The following is a 27336-nucleotide window of genomic DNA, read 5'->3' as shown; positions in this document are numbered from 1 at the left end:
TTCAGTACTAGGTAAAGACTTACAGACTTTTAGTACACAGGCAATGGGAGTCCCTAAAGATTTCTGAGCTATGCTTTTTTGAATTCTGAATGGCATTATTTTAACAACATAGCTCTTCTTTCTCTGCTGGCTTCTGTTCTGTGGGGAAAGGGAGGAAGCTGAGGCTCTTACTACTCAGAAAGCTGATGACAACTACTAGAAAGGCAATAGAACACTCTGGCTCTGCTTATCTTGGAACTGTCAGAAGCCTCAAGCTAGATTAGAGTAACAACTACAGACAGTTGATAAGTCTTGGCTTGTAACTCAAACCAGTCTGAAAGTTAGATGGTCTTTTACTCTAAGAATTCATAATTAGTTGATAAAAACTTAAAGTTTTGAGAGTGAAGATGTTATTTTGTACATTAAGCTTTTAATTCTGCTAACAAATTGCCCAAAATATACAATCTCTATATGACTATGTATTATTTCATTCTTTCAACAAGCAGTTATTGAATATCTACTATATGCCAAATAAGATTAAATTTAGGCCCCTATTTAGAGTTTGCTAGGAAAACAAACACAGCCAGTAATTACAAAACTGTAAGATAATTGCTGTAAAAGTTTAAGTGTATTTGGTCCTATGGGAATAACTAAACTTCTTAGTTCCTAAGAGGCTGGCTGTTTTAGTGAATTTTATTTTTGAAAAATAAGTCAGCCTAACTGGAATTAGGAAAAACACAAACTCTAGGGTGTGGCTCATATGACCACTACCCTGTCAGTGGTAGGATCCAAAATTAGATGGTTCATTTTTTTAAAGCAGAAATAAAAGTTTATTTTGCAAACTCCAAATAATTAATTTATTCTACTTATCTAGCAAGACAAAATGAGATAAAAAAACTAAAAAAAAAAAGAAGAAAAAAAAACTAAGACTAGGACTTAGTTTTCCTAATTAAAAAAAAGGGATAATAAAATTGATGGGGAGAACTAATTTATGTTACATCTAGAAATACTCTGGCACAACGCCTAACAAGCAGTAAGTGCTTAATAAATGTGAGCTGTTATTATTATTATTCTCATTATTCTATTTACTAGTATAAATGTACAACATTTACTGGCTTTTTGGAAAGCTGTAATCAAACATCCAGAATGATGGCAGTTAGTACTTAAATGTGTTGCTGGAGACTGACTCCTAAATCCTTCAGCAGCTGAAATTTCTTGGTAGACATTTTTGCTTCCCAAAGACAGACTGAAACACATCTTAAAAATGATTGCTCTCTTAATAGAGGTAAGTGTTCCTTAGTAAGCTACCAGTGCCACAAAATAATGCAAGCAAATAAAATATAATTTTTATATAATACAATTGATTCAGAACAGAGCAGTTCAATAGAAATATAAAGCAAGCCACACGTGTAATTTTAAATGATCTAATGGCTATATATTAAAAAGAAACAAGTGAAATTTACTTTATTATATTTGATTTAATCTAAGATACCCAAAATATTTATATTCTTCTTTTGAAATCCAGTATATTTTATACAAATAGCACATCTTAATTTGGATCAGCCATATTTCAAGAGCTCAACAGCCACATGTACCTAGTGGTTGCTGCACTAGCACAGACTCAGACTTGAGCAAGGAAGGTTTCAAATAAGGGAAGTCTCCCTAAGCAAAGTTTTTAAATGATAAGCTATACACTTTATGTGAAAATGAATTAAGGTGCTTCCTTATTACCAAAACAAATGCATGCTACAACCTAGAGTTTCGTTTATTCACTCAGCAACGCCACTGCTGAAGTAGTCACAATTGAGACATTCTTGTATCAGTACCACAGGGCCAGAAACAGATCAGGTTGGATTTTATAAGCAAAAGAATTTCAGATTAGATACTGTAAGCAATGCCCTCTGCAGAGCTAATGCTTTCTCACAGTATTTGAACTGAACTAAATGAAAAACATAATAAAAAAATTTCAAACCATATGCTACCATTGCCTTAAGTATTTTTTTTAAATCAGTTGTTAAATATGACTGAGGTAGAGATCTATACATTTAGGAACATAGATTCTGGCTTCCAGGCTACACAGTTCCAGTCTCCAGCTACAGAAGAGAGTACTTGGTCTGCTACTCCAACCAATGTCTGCTGAACACCTTTCAATGAATGCTGTGCTCTAAGTGCTAAGCTAGGTTTGGAGGAGGATGATGATTACTAACATGCATTGAGAATTTACCATGTCCCAGGAACTAGGCATTTTGCATGATATTATTCATATTTCCACTTTACAGATGAAGAAACTGCAGCACAGATAGTTAAGTAACTTGTCTAAGTCAGGTCAAGAGTCAAACCAGGCAATTTGGCCAGAAGGTCCATGCTCTGAAATACTACTACACTATGCTGCCTAATTGGAAATAAGAGAGTCTGTGCTATCACACAGAGCTCAGAGACTACTGGGGAAAGAAATATAATTAAGTATTGTAAGCATTCTGAGAAAAGGAAACTGAGTGCTCTCTCTCTGAGCTAAGGTGGCTATCAAGGAAAGCTTCTTAGAAAAGGAGATTTGTCCATTCCTCATCTGAAAAATTGAGATAAAACTACTTATCAGCCATGTTGCAAGAATTGAATAAGAGAATTTGTATAAAGCAGACATAGCACAATGCCTAATAACTATTATTGTAATCATCTATCCTATTTACTAGTCCAAGATCAGGATAACAAACTGGCCTGACAGGATGTAGCTTTTACTTCTGAATGTTCTTGCTAAAAGGACAGAGATAAGAAGAAAGTAGAAGCTGGTAGGAGACAAATAAATATTAACTCCTGCCTCAGCATAATCCATCACCACCACACTAAGTGATGGAGCCAATTTCTTGGTATATTTTGCCTTCCTCATTGCCAAGAATTTCTCTGTTTGAGAAAGTTTACTTTTAGAGTAAGGGTTCTTAAAAATGGGTCCATGGATAGTTTTTCAGGGTCTGGGAATTCCTGAAATAAATGCAAAATGGTGTACATGGATACACATGTTCTTTTTTTCTGGAGGCAGAGTCTAATAGCCTTCATCAGATTCTCAAAGGAAATTCTTGACACAAGAACAGTCTGGCAAAATACAAAAAATCAGTCCAATAACTTTAATGTTTCTGTAAGGATTAAAAATCCTTTTGTCTATAAAATCTTCTATAGTCTTCAAAATAAGCTATTATTTAGAAGATCCTTTGTTTTGTTTCATCATTTAGTGATGGTTTCTAGTCTGGAAAACATTCTAAAATGTGTAACATACTTTGATTCATTCACTCAACCAACTAACCTATAATAAAATTCTGTGGTGTCAGGCACTGCGTGCATTAATTTCTAGTCATATCCAAATGAATAAGACATAGTTCCCGCCCTGGAGTTCAAATTAAAAAAAAAAAACAAGACCACACTAAAATGTGGTGAGTACTGTTATAAAGGAATAAAATCTCTGTAAATAGAAAGGAAAGAGCAACTAGCAATCATGGTTTCAGGGAAGCTCTGACAAAGGAGATGACTTTTAAGCTGGGCCTTAAAGCATGAAGAAAAGTTTATAAGGTAAAAGCGTGCTCAGGAAAAGGGGACTAGTAGGATCTGAGGCACAGAATAATCAAAAATTGATGGCATGCTGAGGTGAGAGGTAATAAGCCCACCCACCACATAGCTGGAGAAGAAAGAAGCTGAAATGGCAGATTAGAGGACTATGCTAACACTGAGAGAGTGCAGAGCAAACACGCAGCGTCGGTTCCAGTGCTTTACAGCATCACAGTGGAGACAGTCTGCTTCACTGTGAGAGGTGGCTAAAACAAAAGAATGGTCAGAGTGTTAAGGGAACATCATGAAGAAAGAGACAGAAGGGACTGTATGCCATACTCAGAAAAGTGAACTGCATCCAGTTGGTAATGGGGAGTCACTAAGCGGTCTGAGTTGTATTTTATGTATCAGTTGAAGGAAGGATGAACTCAAGGAATGAAAGACTCAAAGCAAACAGTCAATTAGGAGCTTGTAGCTATGATCCAGATATGAGATAAAGGCTAAAACTAAGACAGAAAAAGCAGAAAGGACAGGGCAGATTACAACAATACTGAACAAGTTATTTTCTCCATATATCTATTACATAATCTATCTATCTATCTATCTATCTATCTATCTATCTATCTATCTATCTATTATCTATTATATAAGCTAAGCAGTAGGGACATAACAGTCAACAAGCAAACAGTCCTTATAATCAAGAAGTACACAGTGTAGTGACATAACCAAATAAAACAGACAATTATAATAACATATGATAAATGCTGTAACAAGCATAAATATAAAAACTATGTAAGACAGGCTTTTAAATAAGGTTTGATAGGTATGCAGGTTGGGAGGTAAAAGTAGTCAAGAGATGGCTTCCCCTTCCAGAGGTAATGATGTCTGAGGTGAGATCTGAAGGATAAGGAGGAGCTCATCAAGCAAAGGAGAGGAGAAGGTAGGAGTGATTTCAAAAGACATTTCAAAATAGAAGAAGAAAAATCTCAGCTTTCTAGTTTGAGTGACTAGATAAATGGTGATGTCACTGAGAGAGAGAAACAAGACAGGACAGTGGTCAAGGGAAGATTAAGAAATCATGTCCTACTGGACATTTAGATGAAAACACTAGTTTAGACAATGAAAAATACAGGTCTGCAGCTCAGATATTTGATAAGATTATTATATCACAACCATTGCTTTTCCTTAAGTTGAAAATATCACACTAATTTAATCTGATTGACATAATTAAATCACTATATAGCAAATGTTGAAGGAACCATATAAAAAATTTAAAGAAACAAATGGCAAAAAAGTCATCCTGCCTCAAGCTCTCAATGGCTTATATTTTCAACTAGAAACAATTTAGTGAACTAGAGGTAAAAACAACACCTCATTTTCTGACTGATAACAAAGAATGTTCTTTACCCAACTAACTCTTGAGGTTATATATTGCTTTTTATATCTCCATTGATTTTCAATGCTCAAAACAAATTATTATTCTAAGAAACACATTCCTTTCTTCATTATGCTTTTCTGTATTTTCTAAAGTTTTATGAGTGTGTATCATAACCATCACTGAGGGGGAAAAAACAAATCTTGTAAAACACCATATTCATTACACACTCATTACAATTCCATATTATATATGCTGTTTATTTACAGGTTTGGTCCCTGGACTAAAATTAAATATTTTCATCCGAAAACCATACAAATAAGAAGGGACTAATCTTTTGTCAGATAACAATTTAGTAAAAGCCACAAACAAAATCTGTTTACATTATTTTTTCCTGTTTTGTAGTTATACACATCATACCCTGATATATTAATAAAAGATTTAAAGGCTAAAGAGTAGTCCTATTACAAAGAAAGAGCTGTTATTCATAATAACAAAAGCCAAGGTTTATAATTAATATTCTTTTTAAAGACTTGGTGGTAGTGACCTAATACAACCATTTACAAAAGTGAATTTTAACAACCATAATTTCTGCATGAGTAGATGAGTCTTACTATGACATTACTGGAGTTGACAGATGATAGAAGTTTGCCTACATTGTAGATCTCACCTAAAATAAAAGCCTAGGGAAAATATTTTCACAAGTGTCAAATCAAGTATAAATGTATCACACATTTATAAAATGTGACTACAATTTAGAACTTAATAACGTTTTGAAGCTCTATGATTTTCTAAATAAGACAGCCACAAAATGTTAGATAAGTTCTTTTTATGTAGTTAGCTGTAATTCACTATGTAAAACTGCCACTAGTACAACTTAAATTATGGTTACTAGAAGTGGGTGAAAGCTCAGCTGAACAAAATGTAATTAATATTACAAATGTCTGTACCCATAAGAACATCTTATGCGTGATGCTCTACTTCCTATTAAAACTCACTACAAAAACATTTCATGTAAAATAACTACTGTGGAAATCAAGCAAGCCCTAGAATATTGGGGTATGTATCTTATTTTCATAGCTTGAGAGGCACAGATGACAAGTATTTTCAAATCTAGCTACTATTCCATGCACATTACTCATAAGATAAGCAAAAATGTTAATGGACCATTTATGGACCATAGGAAAATGAAGTCTACACATCATTACAGACTCAGTAATTAAACATTTACTTCTAATCTGAATCGAAGTAAAAATGCACTAAATCTTAATGAGAAGCTGACTTATGTAATAGAAAGAATGTAGAACTAGAAATTATACAACCAGGTTTGGGTGTCAGCCAGCACTTTTGCTGACTTGATGTAGGACTTTGGATTTGATTTTTTTTTTTCATGAGAAAGTAAGAAACTGGGTTATATAATCTCCAAGGGTTTGTTTTTATTTGTTAGTTTTTTACTTTCTAGGATTCCAATATTAGAAGCTTTATGTAATGGGCAAAGGCGAATTTTTGAGCTGGAAATGACAATTTGGTAGAATTTAGTAGAAGGCAGAAATGTCAAAACTAAAAAATGACATTTAAAAAAGTGCCCAGACTAAGTTTACAGAATGTCAAGTCATATTTTTCAAGGAGGTAGATGATACTAAGAGCGATCACTAAAATTACTATGGATTTGAAGCTATCCTGCCTTCTGTGGATATTTACCTCCCCAGAATTCATTCCATCTTCTGACAGAATTTTTATGTGGGGACACCCCCTCCTCCATGTGGTCTTGATAGAAAACTAACCTTCACTCCCCACCCCTCCCAGGACAGAGTTCATGGCAAATAAGCAAACTATTCATCCCTGGTCATTGACTGTTTCAAGGGTAGGTAAGGCTCTAAACCAGTACAATCAGAATGCATCTTAGGGCTTTTTGCAGGAAATGCCAGAAGAAAGGCACTCTACTAAATTTGAAATAGTAAGTACATGAAACTAAGTGTGCTATAACCTGCTTGACAACATAATAGGAAAGTCTGTCTGAGAATGGAACAACCCAATGAAAGTGGAAACAAGAAATGGAGAGAGTAAGGGAACTGATTTTATTATTTGAACACCAGGATGAAGCTATGCCTTAAGCCATTTCTATTTCTAAGAGAGCTTAGTTTCACAAGTGAATAAATTCACTCTCACTTAAGTTAGCCTGGGTTGAGTTCTTTCTTGGAACTGAAAAAAATCATAACTAAGTTTCTCTACAGCAATCTCAGTGTAGGCTCATAGATGAGGAAAGAGCATTCCCAAGGTCTTGCCATATAGCCCAGATAAATCATTTAATCTCCTTACATCACAATATTATTAATTATTTCATCTCCTTATGTCACAATATTATCAATAAAATGAAGTATCAGCCATTACCTGCTTTAGTGTTGTGAAGGTTAAAAACAAAAAAGGTTTTGTATAACTAAAATGATATTTAAATCCAATGCCCTATAGGTGGAAAAATGGTCTCACTTTTTAAAAGGTAATTTTAGAAGGATATTTTTAAAATGAGTATTACTATAGTTTCCAGGGAATAAGGAAACTAGGAAATACTGATAGTATCTGCTGTATTTAGATTCAAACCTAACTGTATTCAAGTCTAGTCTACACACTACATATGTATAAGAAAGAAGATTCAATTCCAGATCAAGCAGTTCTGAAATAAGGTATTAGTTCTACTACTGACAAGTTTGTATGATTTTGGGTAAAATAACCTAAGCATCTTAACTCCATACAGTAAAACAGAAACAATAAATCTACCTTAAGTCACAAAGTTTTGGTGAAGATCAAATGAAATAACAGTTGTGAAAATTCTTGGCATGGTATCTGCATTTAACATTCCTTCCATAAAATGTTTTAAATAATAATGTTTTCCTAATACGCTATTCAAATATCTAAAGTTGGAGGAAAATTTAGAATGTATTTCATTCATTCTAACATATACATATTTCATTGTTCAAAATCAAATAGTATCTTATATTTGATGGAATGTCATCGTTTATTTGGCAGTGAGATTTCTTTTTTTAGTGCTACATAAGAAAGTACTGCATCCTACAATTAAAGGTTGCTATAGATTTAATGAAATAAGGTACACCGATTCCCATTTTAAGTACCATAGCACTTAACCACATTAAGCAGTATCTACCAAGATATACATTAGAAACAGAAAAGAGTATGTATGTGTATTAAATAGTCAGGTGTAATTTTACTTTACATACCTCTGTAGGTCAACTATTTCATTGTTAAGGGTATCTAGTTCCTTTATAGCAGAGAAATCTGCAACAAGACTTGATCCTATGATGTTCTAAAAACAAAAAGTACACAATTATAACATTATTTGCTATAAAATTGCATAAGACAAAGCATTAAAACTGTTTAAAAGCACTATATGGTTATATACTTTATGGTATTACTAACACTTAATTCATTTAAGAAAATCATATCTAATGCAACTTTATATACACACACTCTCACACACACACACACACACACCTAGTTATATACTAAGACATTTTCCCTTAAACTCTCTAACAGCTGTTGTTCTATAATATATATCACCACTTCAGATCCCAATGTCTTCATCACTTGATCTGAGTCTGTCCAGAACGTTGTAGTAAAGCAGATATTGATATAAACTAATGCCTCCAGTGAAGCATAAATTTTGGGGGAAGACGGATGGCGATTTATTTGTATCATCTGGCACAGAGTAAGTATACAAATTTTTGTTGAATCACAGAATTATGATAGTGGTTGATTTTGTTTAATTCAACAAATATTTACATTTAGTAACATTTTTAGCGTCTATTTAAAGTAAAATCAATTGCTCAGCATGTTCCATAGTAAAAATTATATATGAAACTGTCTTCGTATGACATCCTTTATATATAGTTTTTTTTTCACCAATAAGGATGTCAAAACTGGTCTCTGAATGGTATTTGTATTTAGAAAACGTAGCTGGGTTTATTCTGGGCTCTGCTATTTTATTAGCTGCAAGATCTTCATTACAAAATAGAGAAGTCATCTCTGCTCTGCCCACTTTGAACATGAAATGAAATAAACACTGCATGTGAAGTCACTCTACAAACTTTATGATGTTTTATATGTGTAAGCTGTTTTTATAATTTACTTCCTCAACAGAATATGCTCTTCAAAGATGGAGAGCCTCCCAATGAGTTTCTTTCACCCTGGCTCAATCTCCATTTTTGATGTCTTATATAACTGGCTGAAGTCAGGGCAAAAAAATAATTGCTCCTTCAAACATTTGATCTACACCCAATGCCACAACCAGACCGACAAATAACAGAATAATCACCATCAGGAAATGTTAAAACTGAGACCTGAATATGTAAACTAAGATAAACTGAGGACCTTATTAGCAGAACATAAAGCTTAATACTAATACTTATGTTGCTATGAACTTAATGTATGTCACCAACTTGTACACCAGAAGAAGAAACCTAAAAGTTCATAGTATCCCATCTGCTTACATTTATATAATGATTTATAATTTACTAACTTTTAAATCCCTTAGTCAGTTCTCAAAACTAATCTGAAAGCTGATGTAGTAGGACAGATACTGTTATTAACCCCATTTTATAGCTAAGGAAACATAATAAATGACTTGCTTAAATATGAATCCAGCTAATAGAAGCTATTGATCAGGAGACTTCCAATTAAACCCAAGTGCTATTTCATACTATGCCCCTTCGTACCTGAACATCAAGATCATTTAGATAAATGAAACCATTACCCTAAAAGCCAACTTGATAAACAGATACCCAATAAAATTTGGCAAATAATTCTTTCTGTATCTCTTTATGTTACACTGCGTTAACAGTCCTCAGGTGTCTTGTTTTGTTTTGACTATCAATACCAAAATTCATCTACTAGGATTTAATGTTATTCTCTTTTCTATTAATCATAGATTTGTATCAAATATACTCCTTACTGTTTTACTATGTTTCACTGATACGCAGATCCTTATCATTCTAAGTTAGATTACACATTTTAAAATAGATTTCTAGATGTGACAAATATTCACTAGAATTTTAGCTGTACAAACCTGACTTATGAGCTAGCTAAGCCTGGCCAGACAATTTGAAAGGTCAACAAATGAAAAATTAGTGCTTAGTCTCACTTCTATCACCAAGAGTAACTTATATCACCTAATTACTGAGAAATTTGCTAACAGAGATGCAAGCAAACCAAGAAACTCATGACTTCCACATCTCTTCTGTAACTGTAATTCAAAAAAAGTGACTCACATTTGACATTCTTTCACTATTAAAAATATCATCAAATGAGAAGAGACAAATAAGTTTAACTTCAAACACGCTATGAGACCACAGATGACTCAAGAAGGAAGATGAGTGCACTTAGTTGGTACAGCCTGTGTCACTCCTCAATTGCTGACACAAAAATTAAACTCCAATTCTAAAGTAATAAAATGACATGCAACCAGGAAGCACAGAAGAAGTTCACCTAACAGTATGTAAAGTATAAAAAGGGCATATGAAGAAAAATGTAGCATGTTCCCTTTTTTGCACACAATATTTTCTCTCACCCTGTTTTGTGTATTATGCAAAAATTCCACTTTGGTGATTTTAAGTGGATCAGAGAGCCTTGAGAAGGCAAGTTAAAACGTACACAAGGACCAAGTGACAGACACGTGACAAATGCATGCTGTTTAGGTATATTCTCTGCACCAACTTTGCTGCATAAAAAAAACTCTAATTTCAAGATGTATCTTGTAAACCAAAAACTGTAATGCTAAAAAAGGCATAAAGTAAAGCTCTAACCTTGAGAGAGTAGAGTTAAGAAACTGACAGTACAAGAAAGGCGAAAAGCAGAGTGCTGCAGAATGGAAAAAATAGTCCAAACTAGAAAAAACACAGAAAGGAAAGCAACATTCAAAAAAGGATTAGTCAAATCTGCAAAAAATGCAGCTCTAAAAAAACTAGATTATAAAGAGAAAAGAGATTATTTGAAAGACAAAACAAATTTTAATTTTTAAGGTTAAAATTTTTGGTTAGTAGGTAACAGTAATAAAATCCCATTTTAATGAATAATACTGATATCTGACATAGACAAAGGTTTCTATGCTCTAGTGAGTGGACTTCAGACAAATCTAATAAATTAAAAATTCTGTATAGCAGATGTAACTCGAAGCATCTACTAATGTTATAGAGGCTTCAATGAACAAAGATAATTTGTTCAGAAAGTTCTGCTGTATCTGTATTTTGTGTTGTTGGTGGGAGACTCAGCGGCATAAAACAAAGGCAGCAAGGGAAAAAAACAGTCTACATAGTGAAAGAAAAGATGAAACAACACAGCATTCCATAACTGAGATACAGTTATAGCATGGAGCATAAATACAAATTTGTAATCTTTATCTTTTTGGGTGGCATCACTTTTAGCCTTCTCTATAACTTAGGGAACCCACATTCTGTATCACAAGAAATCTCAAAAATTCACAAAATGCTCCCCCCAAAACACTCATAAAGTAGATAATCAAAAACCTATTTTATTTAAAAAGATTAAAATCTCTTATAAATAACTTCTGTACCTGATGGCTGTAAATTTCCATTTAGTTGACTTGGAAAAAATTCAATTTTAATTTTTATTAGATTTGTTAAAATGGGATTTTTTTTTTAAACCTAGCTGACAAAATTAATGGCAGACCAAAATATTCTATTGACATTTTAAAGACAACGATCTTCATACCAAAGATGTGACAACTCCTAAATATGTAACTGAAGAATCGCCACAGCAATGGTTACCTTACAGGTCACAAGAGACTTAAAAATACAAAGTATGCATTTTTAAAGGCAAAAAGCCACTAGAGTATGTAAGTCCTTTTAAAGCTCTATTATTAATGCCAAGATATTAGAAATGCACTACATTAGGAAGGGTTTCTAAATGAGGAGAGAAAAATCAGGAAACAATATTACTAAAACATGTAGTTTTGAAAATTCCCACTGCTGGCCAGAAACCAAAGTAGCTAAAATCTGCTTCTAGCTGTTCAGATTGAAATTCAGTAGTGTGCTCAGGAATAGAGGGTCATCTATATGGCAAAAACCACACAGATTTTTCCTCAACATGTTTTCTTTTCTTATGTAAGACTGAAAATAAGTAATCATAATGTCCTAGGTTGTTTTCAAATTTGTATTGTTTTCTCCAAGAGTGAATCATCAAATGAAACACAATCATTTAATTCTTATAGATTTCATTTAAAATTTATACCCTATGCATAAAAATTAATTCACAAATCCAGAGGGGAAAAATAAGATCATATTTTCCCAATTTTAAGACTGGAAAATACGGTTGCCATATGTGTAATGATGGTAGGATAAATGACCTGCAGCCCAAGGACATCACACAAGGCATTTGAACATATTTATAGGCACAAACTAAACCGTAATCAGTATAGGGCTCTGTCTCTGTTCCTAACCAGATACATTTTCTCCACTATTCCATACAAATTGAGTCTGTCATTTGACATAGCATTTATTCCTTTCTGTTAGTACATTCAAGTTTTCTTTTAAGTTGTCTTACCTTTTGTAAAGTGGCCCTTTCCGATGGTGGAATCATCTCAGGAGTAAGAATGTGAGGAGGATCAATGCCCTTTATTAATTTTTGATTGATTAAGTGAAAAGCCAAGGCAAACTGATCTTTTGAAAGCTTCCCACAGTCCTTTGTGTCACATAATGCCCTGTACAAATAAATAAAATGAACAGTATGTAAATGCCACAACTACCATTCTAAAAATCCAGACAAAAGTAGTAAGACTATGTAGCTTTAAAAAAAATGATTGGCTGAATTAAAAAAGAAAGTCACACCAACTTGAGGCTAGCCCAAAAGTTGCTAAAATGTTAGAAGAGAGGTATCAGCTAAAATGGTAAGAAAAAGAGACCATTCACCTTGCTGCTGAGCAGGGGCCTCTAATCTGGGTTTGCTCTGTGCTTTCTTACCAATTTCCAGAACCACTGTAAAAATTGGGGTGGGTCGAAGAATTCCAATATTCTCTACTCTCAGCATTTTCAACATTAAAGATAAATTTTAACAAATTTGATTCATTAGTGGCATTAGAATGATTCTGAAACAAGGAAAACATTCCATGTCAGCTTGTTTCCTGCAGCTCTTGAAGTAGGAGGATGTAAGGATCACCAAGTCAAAGCAAAAACAACAGCTGCAAATGGAGATCACACGTGAAGAGAAGGCAGCAATCTGGAAACCTTTACAGAATCACTTGAAGAGAAACAGCAAATGTTTTATTCTATTTGCTTTTTCTTTTCTTTTCTTTTCTTTCTTTCTTTTTTTTAAAGGCTCAGATTTCTAAAGTCCTGATCTGTTTGATTCACTGAAAGCCAATGTGGCCTGACCAAAAGACTATGGGCTATAGTGGCAAAGAAACCTTAACTTTCAGCTTTTCTACTTATGTCTTCTTGTGACATTGGGCACATTTTTTAACCTCTTGAAGCCTTAGTTTCTTCATCTATAAAGTGGAGATAACAGCTATCTTGCAAAGTTACTGTGAGAATTAAAGACAAAGTACATAAAAAGTCTGGGCATAATGCCAAGCCCATGACAGCTGCCATTTATTTAGTACAGTTTCTAACCTACGTGTTTGAGAGTGGCAGCTATCACTAGTTGTACATATTTAACCTTTCACAGTCTTGGGTTCTTGTTCCCTTTAAGGCAAATCCGTTGTCCTTTGTTCTTTTCTAAGTTCCTCTTTGCAACTGTGTGGTTCCACTTCTGCTTGCTTCCCCCAAAAACCTCAAGATAACTTCTGGTATAGTCAGGTGGATTGGCAGCAGGCACACTATAAAGCATTCTCATCATACATTGTCGTCTTTAATGTGAAATTCACTGGAGACACTAAAGTTTGTCTTATTTTAAGGAGCAAGTGTGTAATTATACACATACACATACCCTACAGAATTATACAACTATGCCTTGAAGATTCTGGCTTTTTATATTGTTTAAATTTCAGAATTTTGGATTCTCCCTTAAAAACTGAAGTTTAATTAACTGATATAAACCAATGCCAGATTTTAACATTCTAATAACCATTAACTGACACTGTCAATCTAAAAAAATTACAAGTTAACCCATTCTCAAGCTTTTGTCCATGATGCAGAAGAAATCGTCAGACTTAAATTTTTCTCTACAAAGAATTCTGAAATAAAAACTGTCCTACTTACAAATGCCTAAAAATAAGAATGTACAAAACTCGAGTTGATACAAAACCATTTTTTAAATCAATTTAAATAAAGTCTTACCAAATATGGGCTAGTAAGGCAGACGGTAAACCTGTCTTCAGGAAGATCTCACGGACTTCCAATCCAGATACAAATCCATCCATATCTTTATCAGTTTTCAAGAAGATTTCATCATATTTAGCTTTTTCTGCAGGGGATACAACCCACTACAGGAAAAAATATATGTATATACATATATACAGTATTTCTGCCAAAATGAAACAAACTGAAGCAACCCATGACAGCATCTGTCACCAATTCTGAACAATTCTACCCCACTAACTACAGCAACAGTGTGTCATTTCCATCACACCCCAACTGAAATGCTGTGGGAGCAAATTACAGAAGAAAAATACAGGTCAGCTACAGGGACTAATATTTACAGATGCCCATTTTACTTTTTTCTTAAGTAATGAGTAAATTCAAGCACAGTTAACTCTTGACTTATGAATGATCACATTAAGATGTGTAACTGGGAGAGTCTGTATAAACAAAATATTCAGATAATTCTAAATCCCCATTTTTTATAGGTTCATTCTGCATTCTTAATTGTAATAAACTGGCTGATGTGCATATTCTGTCATTATTTTCTTTTACTCAATCTTACAAGAAGCAGGTTATAGGGGGAAAAAGGCCTCAGACAACCCAAAATTGGATAATTTGATCCCAAAGAATCAAGAGTTAACCAAGGATTAAACAAACAAAATATCTATTAACTATGCCAGGGCAAGCATGCCAGATTAGCATGGAGTATCTTCTATCTCCAACTTTAATTCCAGGTAGCTCAAGGCAAAGCCAAAGAAATATCCACATGACCTAAGTAAGGCCAAATGCAGGAGAAGATTATCTGTCTTCTCCAGAACATCACATTATATAGGTTCAACCAGAGGGAGCTCTAAATCTTTGCTCCCTTTGATTGCTCCTTCTACCTTCATCAAGCCATAAACTGTTAAATGCCATGCACTTTGTTTTTTTTTAAAAAGTCCTTTAACACTGATATATCTATACCTGTCTTAACGGTGCTTTGGTAGGTAAAATGCCTACAGGTGGTAAGGAGCGGTAAGGTTCCTTGGCTGATGCTGAAGAGGGGATCAACCGCATAGAGCCTGATATACTGACCGTTTTTCTCTTAGAAGGTGGCACCAAGGCTGGAGGCAAGGACATTGGCACAGGTTCCTTCTCCAGTGCACAGTATACCAAAAACATGGCCTTCAAAATAGATAAACCAGGGTCACATATATGAAAATCATTTAACAACATCTACCCATGAATTGATTATTTTCCAACAAATAAGCATCTCCAAGCTGTCTCAAATCCTTTTATTAAGAAATTAAGACTGGGACAGAAAGAAGGAGGGAGAGAGGGAGAGATGAAAAGAAGGAAAGAGAAAAGGAAATAAATAAAAGCTAAGCAACTTTTAGGAAGATATGCTGAGCAGTAAAAACTTAGACACACACCCTTCAACTAAAGTTCTCGTCATGTCAAACGCAAACAACCTGAAAAAAAAATCTGCAAAGAAATAACTAATTTCTCTTATATATAAAGAATTCCTAGAAATTAACAGAAAAAAAATCCACTAGGAAAATAGGCTAAGAGTAGTACAGGTATTTTACAGGAAAGTAAATACTACAAATAGCCTATCCTTTAACATACAAAAATATGCTCACTTTCACTCACAAGAAAACGGCAAGTTAAAATTATATTAAAATACTATTTTTCCATCTAGTGGCAAAAGTCCAAAGTTTCATAATATAATTTGTTAGCTAGACTGGGCAAACAGGCACTCTCATACATTGCTAGCAGGACCTCAGATTGGTACCAAGCCTGTTGAAGGGCATTTTGGCAACATCTACCAAATTATTTACTTCCCCTTTTGCCCAACAATCTGACATCTGGGAATCTATCTTTATCTTTAGACTAACCTGTCTACATTGGAAATGCTGTATAAAAAGGGTATTAATTACAGAATTGTTTGTATCAGCACCCAACTGCTCAACAGAAGACTAGTTTAAAAAACTACAGTATATCCATACAATGAAACACTATCAAACAAACTAAAAAAAAAAAAAAAGCTCTAAATCTTTGCTCCCTTTGATTGCTCCTTCTACCTTCATCAAGCCATCAACTGTTAAATGCCATGGGAAATACTGTGTATATTAACTGCCGTGGGGCCTTCACAGGTATATACAACTGTCAGAACTCATCAAATTACATACTTAAACTGAATGTAGTTCATTGTAGTCTTCAATAAAGCTGATCAGAAGAAAAGTCATGAAGCTCTCTATGTGAAAACATATCCAAGATACAACATTAACACGAAAAAAGGATAGTGTTGAACAAGTGTGTATGCATAATAGTGTGTAATCTTTTGTGGTAAAGGGATAATAATTATTCATATATGTTTATGTTCACATTAAGAAATTCTAGGAAGATAAATAAGAAAGGATAAATAAGAAAAGTGGTTGGTTGCAGACTAAGTGTAAATGGAACAGTTGAGGGTAAGGATAGGACTGACTTTTTTTCACTGACTATCTTCTTACATTGTACTGACTCCTGAACCATGAGTATGTTATTACCTATTAAAAACTATTTTTAATTATTAAATACATAAAACACACAAATTTTCTATCTCCAAAAGCTTGAAACTCCAGAAAGAAAACAATCTGGCTAGCACATACTTTCAACTAAATATACGTAGTATTAGTAGATTGGACTGAGCTAAAAGAAGTGACTAACATACACATTAAAGGTCAGCACTCCTCTTGCTGCAGATGGGAGTCATTTCCTGGAAAAGTGGACATTTGAGGGAAAAAAAGCTATGTCAGCCAATAGACAACACATTTTTTAAAAGTTAAAGAAGTGTATTAGTAAGTTCATGTTGCCTGGAAAATACTTTCCCTGACAAGACTCAAGCCAAAAATGTTTCCATCAAATAAAACAGAAAAAATGAACAGGATACTGTTTGGTTATGATTTTGTTGGTTTTCTTATTATACTGTACTTTATACTAATCAAAGTCTGCCACTGAAACAAATACAGCAACTAAATCAAATGATGTACCACATTCGCCAAAAACAACAACAACAACAAAAATCTGGCTGTCAACTAGTTTTTATACTGAAATGTACTATGTACTAGCAAATGCATTTGCAAAGCTACAGATAGAAACTTAACTAAAAGCATTTTGAATATCTTTTTGATGATTTCAAAATAAAAGCATCAAAAATAAACCTAAGGTTACTCAGGGATAGAGACAGCAGGGAAAGAGGGGATTTAGTTTCACAGTCGTCATCAATTGCCACTAGCTGCTTACTTTCTTTGATTTCTTTTTCATCCTCTATGCTTTTAGGGAGTATGAGTATTTTTCAAATTTTAGTGGCCATCAGAATCACCTGGAGGACTTGTTAAAACACAGGATTTTCGCCCCAATAAGAGATTCTTATTCAGTTTATCTGAGGTAAGGCCTGAGAATTTGCATTTCTAGTAAGTTAACTGTTGATATTGTTAATGGGAAACCACACTTTGAGAACCAGTACTATAAGAGTTTCCTTAGGAGTTCTGTTTCTTTGTTGGTCTCCTCAACCAGCTGAACTGCCAGTTATACTTTTTATAATAGCAATTTGGGATGAAAATATCAGGTGTCGGGTGTGTTTTCCAAAGTATACAAGTTTCCTTCATCAATTTAGTTTAACAAAACATTTACTGAAAAACTTCTAGCCACCAGGCACTGTGCTAGGCATGAGAAAAACAAAAGTGAAACCATCTCTCATTTTCACAACCCAACAGAAGCAGCAGCAAACGTGTAAAGAGTAAGTTTCAATGCAATGTGAACATGTTGAGAGAGAGAGAAGAGGAAGATGGGTCCTTAATAAGTCTCCAAGCCCAAACCTCTTCAAATAATGAGGATCCAACCAATGCTACTGATATGTAGACTACTTTCAGTCTAAGAACTTACCTGACAGAAAAATTTAAGGCTCAGTAAGAACATTAACAACAAATAGACAGGAGGACAGAATACAATGTAAAAAGAGCCTGAGTCTATCTCTCCAAAGAACAGAGAAGGATAAGGAGGAGATTATAGTGGAGAAACCTGGCAAACACCACCTTAACCAGTGATGGCACGTGGACATCATGTACCCTCTGATAAATGAGATGAGAAAGGTACTGCACATCTGTGATATTCTTTCCAAAAACCCAACCCCCAGCCTAATCATGAAAAAAACTCAGACAAATCTAGGTTGGAAGACATTCTACAGGATACCTAGCTGGTACTCCTTGACAATTACAAACTTATAGGACAAAAGGCGAGACTGAGAAATTATCGCAGACCAGAGAGACTGAGAACACGTGGCAATTAGCTGTAGTGTGGTAGCCTAGACTGGATCTTGGGACAGAAACACTGATGAAATCCAAATAAAACCTACAGTTAATTAACAATAATGTACCAATGTTGGCTTTAGTTTTGACATATGTACCATGGCAATGTAATACGTTAATAACAAGGGAAATGGGTAAGGGGTACTGAATTCTCTGTACTATCTCTGCAACTTTTCTGTAATTTAAAACCATTCCAAAATTTGAAGTTTATTAAAAAAAACCCACACACACACAAATAGATAAAAATCAAAATCAGAGACATCATGATCTAGAAGGCCCAGGTTTAGCCCTGGCTCTGCTGCTAACTGATCTTCTTCGAGGAGCTAATTTATAGGATGTTGTCCAACACTAAAAAAAAAATCTATGAAAAAGGATAAGCATAAGCTCATTTATCAAATACTAAATTACTAAATTTAGGGGTCTTCCCTTTAAGTTTAAAAGCCATGGTTCCAGCCTTAATAGAATGAAGAGCTATTTCATAGAAAAGGACTGTGCACTGGTGGAACTCTTTCCAAAAGGTGAACAATAAACATTGACATGGTTATTAGTCATTTCCCTTGTTTCAATATCAATACCATAATTTTATATACATTTTGAGTTTTCAAACTGATACTAGGAGGAAAATTTGGCCCTTTTGCAAAATGTCCCCTTTATGCCCTATCAGAGACTTTCTACTAAGCTAAGTAAAACTCAGGAAGATGAATTTCCAATATCCTTATTTCTAGTCATACAGTTCATCAATGAGCAAATCAAATACCAATAAGAGTCACAAATGTTTTAAAAATCCATATTCAAGGATGTAGAAACTATTTTTAAAATCCACTTTACTTCTGAGTGTATACGTACACACACACCCTCTCAAAAGTCATTTTAGTTGTTGCCAGAACACCTAAGGCATGCCAAGGCCTGACCTTTACAAATTCAGTTAAAAAAAAAAAACAAAAAAACTCAAAGATATTCTAGATTCTGGATTTTTAATTAAACCACTAAGTTTCAGAAAATATGAAAAAGCATTTACATTTGAAAAGAATTGAGGACCGTTCATTAAAGGTTCACATGGCAACAGAAGTTATACCACTTAGAATTTCTCACTAAACTTCAACTTTATTCCAATTAAAAAAATAAACTGTCCAAAAATCCCATGTTTAGTTAAGAATTTTTTGATATAAACAAGATTTTATCAGTGAAACAAAAAGGCAGTAAAATATAGTACACCCCTGAGAATTGGGGGTGGGCTAATCCAAGAGAGGAAAAATGGCCAGTTAAGAATTTTAAAGAAAAGTCTTACAAAGATTCAGGTTCAATCAAGTTTTGATTCATCAGTAAAATAAGAAGTTATTCTTTTTAAAAATATTATAATTCAACAAACAAAATTAGAATCTCTCATTAACTTTGTTTTCACTTGTTCCCATTCAAAAATAGAGTAGATAAAGGGTCTTTAAAACAATCTTAAACATAAATATTCTCATGTTCAATACAGTTTTGATTAATTAGTAAAATAAGATACTATATATAAAAAAAAAAAACTGTTACACTTCAACAAACAAAAAAATTGGCAGAGTATAAACTGTTATAGTCCAAAACAAATGATCATATGAATAAGTGTATTATCTTACATTTCATTATTTAGGAAGATAATTTAAAGTGTTTAGAGTTTAGCTATTCTACTACTGCAAGGGTATTTTAAAAATTACTTCAATTTTCAAGGACTGAGATCAACTCTTAAAATTCAGTTTTTAAAAATATTGATGCTTGTAAATAAAGATAAACGACTTGCAATTTCAGTTCCATTGACTATATAATAGTGATTGTGATTTTTTAAACCAGTATGAACTATGTTGCCCCATTTAGGAAAGCAAAAAAAAAAAAAAAAAATGGAAAAAGATTTATCAGACAAATTCTACCAAAAGAATGCTAATACTGACAAAAGGAAATTAAATTAAAATTGACAAAGGAAAAGCCTAAACCCAAAAGAATCAAATTAACTGAGTAAAATCTAAAATTTAGTTACAAAAAAGTTCTAAAATCTTCAGGGGTTGGGAAGTGAAGGGGAAAGAAGTGAAAATAATCCAAAGGTCTTGTTTTACTGGAATGAGGGCTAGCAATTTTGCTTTCAAATACTGGAGAAATAAGTACATTAAGTACAGGAAAAAGTGTATTACTCCATTAATGAAATAGACATTATAACAGAATTTCCGTATCAATAAGAGGGGGAAAATGAAAAAAAATCACAACTCGATAACCAGCAAGAATAAGGAACAGAAAAAAGAGAAAATAATAATGTAAAATACATATATGGTAGGGGGAATAAAATCAATATTTGGACATTACCTTAAATGACAAAAACTGTCAAATTAGGTAAAAAATTAAAGTACGGTAATGTGACATCTTCTAAAGATACATTTTAAACATAAGAAATATCAAGTAAAGAGAGCAGAAGCAGTATTAATATCACACTAGCTGGAATTCAAAATTAAAGGCCCTAAGTAGGATAAAATTAGAAAAAATTTCTGAGGAACACAGATGCAACAATATCAAATGCAGCAAAATGGTTAAAATTAATACATCTAGGAGACGGTATACAGATGTTCATTCATTTTTAAAGTAGTAATTTCCGGGGGCGAGGAGGGGGAGTAAAGCTGAGTAGCAGAGGGCACACCTAGCATGCATAAGGTCCTGGATTCAATCCCCAGTACCTCCATCAAAATAAATAAATACCTAATTACTTCCCCTAAAACAGAAATCAACAAAATAAAGTAGTAATTTCCTACAAATGTGTTGTTACTCTGAAATTATTCTTTCTATAAACGTTTACTATCATTAAAAAACAAGTTGCCTAAGGGAAGGTTTCAGGGCATAAGATCAACTGTGTTTACTCACTTATCTTAGCAAATACTATTGTTTTATCAAATGAAGATAACACTATTTTCTATCTTAACTATGCTTATACAAATGCTCCTTTGTAATGTTTAATTTTTGTCTTTTTAAGAAAAAAAATCCCTCTGCACATCTTACTAATGCAAAGATTTTGTACCAATATTCTTAACACAAAAACCATTTATAAAAAGCTAATACTTTACAATATTGATTTAATAGTCTTTCAAAGCACGTCAACAGCCAAATCTCTTCAATCTAAAACATCTTTCCCCCAAATAGTCCAAAAACATGGATTCAATCCTTGATATACAGCTGGGATAACTTCTGTCACCATTGTGAGGGGGTATTCCCTGCTATTCTACAACTGTCACCCAAATTAAAATCAAAAAGACTAGAGACGTATGACCATCAACTCAAGTCACTTTAAGTTTCTATTTCTGTATATGTTTTTTCAAATGCGATGTAATGGATTCTGCCTACTTCATTTGGCTCTTATGATATAAATAGAATAAAATTTATGAAAGGGCAAAAAAGGAAAAGGAGAAAGAGAAACTGAAATGCAGTCAATAAAATATATGTAATGAATTCATAGAAGTCTCATATATTCTGAATAGAAACTCTGACGTATCTAGGGAACATACGTAAAAACAGGTTGTGACCTTGGAAACAAAGAAAACCTTAAATTTACCCAAATTTCAGCCCAAATTTTTAAAAAGCATATTCTCTAGTCATAACCTAATTAAACTGAATATACATACAAAAGTAACAAAAAGCAAACAAACTACTTTAAAATTAAAAAGCATATTCCTAAACATATGACAAAAGAAAATTCAAAATTATCTAAAAAGTAGTGAAAAAGAGTATACTTTGTACTGTTATCTATGGAATCCTAAACGTGTATTCAGGGCAAAATACATCCTTTAAATATTTTCAATGTTAAAGATGATAAAAAATAAAGGGACTTAGCACTTATTTTCAGAAATTAAAAAAAAAGTAAATCAAAAGAAACTAGAAAGGATTTAAGATAAAAGCTGAAAAGAATGAAATAGAAAGTCAAAACATAATAGAAAAAAAAATCCAAAAGATTGCTCTTTTATAAGATCAATAAGCTAGATAAAATCCAATTAAACAAAAAATGAGAAGTAAAAGTATGTAAGACTTGGCATGAGAAAGGAACACAGCCACAAACCCAGAAAAGATTAAAAGAATAGTGCAAATCTGTGGCAAGTTTGAAAGTCAAATAAATGGACAATTCCTTAGCAAAAATTTGAACAGACTAATCTCCAAATAAGAGGTTAAAGGGGGGATTAGAGATTTACCTTCATGAGCTCACAGCAGAGTTTTATCAAACCTTTAAGGAAGAGATGAAAACAACTCTATGTGGAATTAACTAACAAATTACTAAAGGTAGTATGTCTTCAGATAAGATGTCAGAATTTTTTCTGCCTTCATAAATGAGGTGAAACTACTGTGTTATTCATGTTTTCCTTTAATGAAATAAATCTGAAAATTGGGGAATATATTTGAAACAAAGTATTTCATAGCAGAAGCAGGTAATGAGATGCCTGGTCAAGCTGGGATACAAAAGATTAGCATCTTTCCAGTGTATTATCCAAAGGATATATTCTTATGTACCTTAAAGTGAAATAATATGAAGATGGCAAAAACATTCATTTTCTATTACCCACTTGTTTAAAAATATTCACTGACTACCTATAAATCCTAGGTAAAAATAATCAAACCAATAATCTTAAGAGAAATATAGTTTTCCTCTAAGTTTAAACAAAAAGGGGAACTCTTCATTTGAGAAAGCCATTAAAATGTTTAAAATTTTAAAAGCATTAGGTTACTTACAACTGCAAACTCATCTCTGTCAAGCATTCCATCATGGTCAATATCACTCAACTCCCAAACCTTAAAAAGAAGAGAATTGGGAAAGATTAACATTTTTTAATTTCATGGGCTACTTGTAAACATCAAATACATAAACGGTGGGAAAAGTTTTGCCTAAACATTATAGCATCTATTTTCTGAGAAATTTCAATTATGTTGATCATCTTATTATATCATTATCACATCCTTTATTAACTTTACTGTAAAAAGCAGCAATAATTCTTAATACCAAGTATTTTTTAAACAGAAAATTCCCTTACAAATTAGAAAAAAATATTTTGTTCTTCTCAAGTAAGAAAACAATTATGCAACACAGTACTTTAAACAACTACAATGCTTTTTCACAAACATCATCTCAGTTAATTCATGTAACAACTCCATGTGGGACTGTAAAACCCATTTTGCGTCATCTAGGATCATGCAACTATTATTAAATGTGAAGACTTCCAACCAAGTCCATTATTGTTTTCCCTATAATACAGAATCTCTAAACAACTGAAAGAAACATCCAATGAATACTGTACTATTAATCATTAACCAACTAATGTTCAAGGCATACAAGCAAAAATAAAATATAAAAGGCCCTGGTATATTTGGTCTAAATCTAGAGTAGATTCCATAGCTTTAGACCAGCTATAAACTATGCTAAATCCTTTTAACAAAGGTATTTAAGTTACTCAAGAAAATTTTACTTAGGGTAGGAAGAAAGAGAAAGTGTACTGGTAAGAGACAGGAATGAAACTAAGCAAGTGCCTGGTTAACTGAATGCTCTGAATGGAATTTGGACTTTATCCTAAATGCAATGGGAACCTACCTAAGTAATTTTTAAGTCAAAAAGTAACAAGATTATATAGTTTAGAAATCTCACACTGACCACACAGTAAAGAAGTGATTAGTGGGAAACAATACTAGAAAATAGCTTTTAAATTAATATTTATTGAGCACCCAAACTATACAGCACTGACCCAGGAGCACTACTGCTAGTGATGCGGTGGTAAGTCATTATCATCACCATGATCACAGCAGCTAGCATTCAAAGAGTATGTGTCAAGCACTGTGCTAGGTACTTTATATACATTATCACATTTCATTTGTATAACCCTACAAATTGGTAATTAGGCTCATCTTAAAATTAGAAAACTGAGACATGGTTTTCTAATGATTTGCCCAAGGTCACATAGTTAAGAAATGGTGTAGCCAGAATTTGACCGTATGTGGTCTGACTAAGCAAGGAATTAAAAAAAAAAGGTTAGAGGTTTAATGAGAGTAGGTAAGGTTTGAAATAAGGATAGAGATAAATCACTATGGAAAGAGCAAAAGAGTGGCTGCAGTTAGGCAAAAGCCCAGCTGAAATTGGTGATCATGAAATTAAAATGATACTAATCTTACTAATCTTAATCCTTCTCAGTAGTTCACATGCAACCAGAGAGAAGGCAGATAATTAGTTCATGCAAAGCTGGGGTTTTGCCAGACAGGACAGATGTTAGAAAACATAGCAAAGGAAGCTAAGGATACCAACAAGAAATTATGGACCAAAAAAATCCAAATTGGATGAAGAGAAAAGCAAATTCAAAGGACAGGGAAAAGAAAAGTCTGAGATTTAAAGCCTTGATGAGATCAAAGAATTAGTCTTGCAAGTATCTAAGAAAAGAAATCTAGAAAGACAGGAAGTTCTCTTTACAGAGAAGAATTTTTGACTCCAGAGATTGAACTATTCTTTATAATCAGGCCCCATGATATAGCCACGGAGTAGATGGCAGATGTAAAATACTAACGGTCTCTGGAAATTAAGTCAAGGAATTGCAGGCTCAGAGCATACAGCACAAAGAAAAATGACTTACCTAAGAGGATTACATACACAGTTAACTTCAAATACATATTTTAGAGGGAATAATCAAAGAAAAGAAAGAAACTGGCAATAATTTTATATGTTAAGTCAGAATACAAAAAATTGTATAATGCCACAACTTCAAAATAAAATCTGTGTATTTTTTAACAATGAGTTATGTGTTCCTGGTAGATACAAAATTAAAATACATAAAAATTACATTTAGAATTTAATATCTTACTCTTCCAAGAATATCCACAGGTAACTTAGAGTTGAGCAACACTGGTTTCACTTTATCACCAGACAGAAATCCATTCACTGGGCTCAAACTATCAAAAATTGCATCATATTTGGCCTTATCTTCAGACTATAAAATAAAAAAGATCACAAGTTAAATAATGGTGAAAGGAATTTAGCTGCAGTTATAAAAATCAAGTCCTCAAAGAATAAACAATATTTTTAGAACTATCTAATGTTATTTTTTAGAACTAATGTTTAAAAACATTTTTTACTCTTATCAAAATATATTACAGTAGATAATAATTTCCCATAATAACACTAAAGAGTCTAGTATCCCTTCCATTCATTTTGTAGCTGGAACACTACCTTTGCCGTTAGGTTAAAAATCAAAAGATTTCAGTGATAGAAGGGCTTTGAGAAGAACATCTAGTCCAACTCTCTCATTCAAATAGACCCAAAGCAATGAAGTAACTTCTTTGACTTTCTAAATATGGTATTAGTCACATTTCAAACTCAAATTTTGAAAACAAAAACAAAAACAAAAACACTGCCATAGAAATAAAAATATTAAGTTTCTTCCATTTTTCCCAAAGCAAGATTTCTTTTTCTTAACAATAACAAGATATTTCCTAAAATCCCAGAAAGTTATCTGAATAACATAAAAAACTATCATTCATGACTTGCTAAGTCAAGGCCAGATCCCAACACTTCATAAAGTTAACAGTACATAAGCATAGACAGGCATAGAAACCAAAACAGCTTTCTGACAAAGCTGTACACATTTATTACAGGTCCTGTGATCTGCTATATTGTTTTAAAATTACAATTTTAAAAATCTGATAAGATAACTATAACCAGTTTGGTGCCTCCAAATAACTATAATGCAAAATATTCATTTCAGAAAAAGATTTCATAAATAATCTTTGTTTTAGAGTCATAAAGTTAAGCTAGATACATATAGTTAAGCAGAATTTTCAAATAAGAAATAACACCAGTAGGGTAAACTACTGTTCATCAAATGTTTTAGTTAATACAGGATTATGACGTCACCATTTTTAGTTTACATTACAACAGAAATGAGATTAAGCCAATACTAATTGTCACAAAATGACTGACAGCTGTAAGATCTCTCAAGCAATTTCTAATACCAGAATTTCTTCTACAACTTAAAATGAAAGTCTAATGCAGACTGCAATATATTGTGGAAGCGAGGGAGAGGATTATGTAGGTAGGAAGCAAAGCAGGGTAAAAGAGAAAATAATTACAAAGTTTACTTACTTTTACAGCCCATGGGAGCTCCGCTACAGAGGTTCCACTGATTAGCAAAGGACTACCAGTATCATGCTAAAAAGGAGAATATAGCACATGAAGGGTTGAAATCCTCACATCAATAAACAATGAAGAGAAAGTAATCTTCAGATTTAAATACATTCAGACAAAAATGCTGGATCTCAATGCACATAGGACACTATTCTACATTAACTCTATTAGATCTTCATCTAAGTACAAATGAAACAAAAACTGAGTTAGGTGAGTTAGCTGCATAAATGACTATAGAGCACTAACTGAAACATGTAAGTTTTACAAGAAATCCCATTACAACTGAGATCAAGATAAAGTTATCCGAGTGTAGCAAAAATATTTGTGGCCATGTTAACTGATGACTTTTTTACAACACTTTAAGAAAAACAGACTGGGACAAGAACTCAACTGAAGATGTCTAAGTTACAACAGACCTCACAGACATAGAAAACAAACTTACAGTTATCAGCGGGGAAAGGGGGTGGGAGGGGATAAACTGGGAGTTCGAGATTTGCAGATACTAACTTTATATATAAAACAGATAAACAGGTTTCTACTGTATAGCACAGGGAACTATATTCAATATCTTATAGTAACCTATAATGAAAAAGAATATGAAAAGAAAAAAAAAGATTTCTAAGTTACAAGTACATG

At 33.1% G+C, this 27336-nt stretch overlaps 1 protein-coding gene across 3 annotated transcripts in view; it reads right to left on the bottom strand.

Moving 5' to 3' along the window:
* Nucleotides 1–27336, bottom strand: part of EPS15 (epidermal growth factor receptor pathway substrate 15) — a 121474-nt gene that overhangs the window by 57474 nt on the left and 36664 nt on the right. For 2 of the 3 annotated variants that reach the window (XM_072974460.1, XM_072974462.1), the window contains 7 exons: nt 26659–26724; nt 25382–25507; nt 23274–23333; nt 15175–15375; nt 14188–14333; nt 12458–12614; nt 8122–8207 (listed from right to left, as the gene is read on the bottom strand). In XM_072974460.1, coding sequence (XP_072830561.1) covers nt 8122–8207; nt 12458–12614; nt 14188–14333; nt 15175–15375; nt 23274–23333; nt 25382–25507; nt 26659–26724 — 842 coding nt within the window. The remainder of the gene's footprint in view (nt 1–8121; nt 8208–12457; nt 12615–14187; nt 14334–15174; nt 15376–23273; nt 23334–25381; nt 25508–26658; nt 26725–27336) is intronic. The other variant, XM_072974461.1, reaches the window with a different exon arrangement.

Source organism: Vicugna pacos, chromosome 13, assembly GCF_048564905.1.
Source record: "Vicugna pacos chromosome 13, VicPac4, whole genome shotgun sequence".
Lineage (NCBI taxonomy): Eukaryota > Metazoa > Chordata > Mammalia > Artiodactyla > Camelidae > Vicugna > Vicugna pacos.
This window is presented reverse-complemented; position numbering and strand designations above follow the sequence as displayed.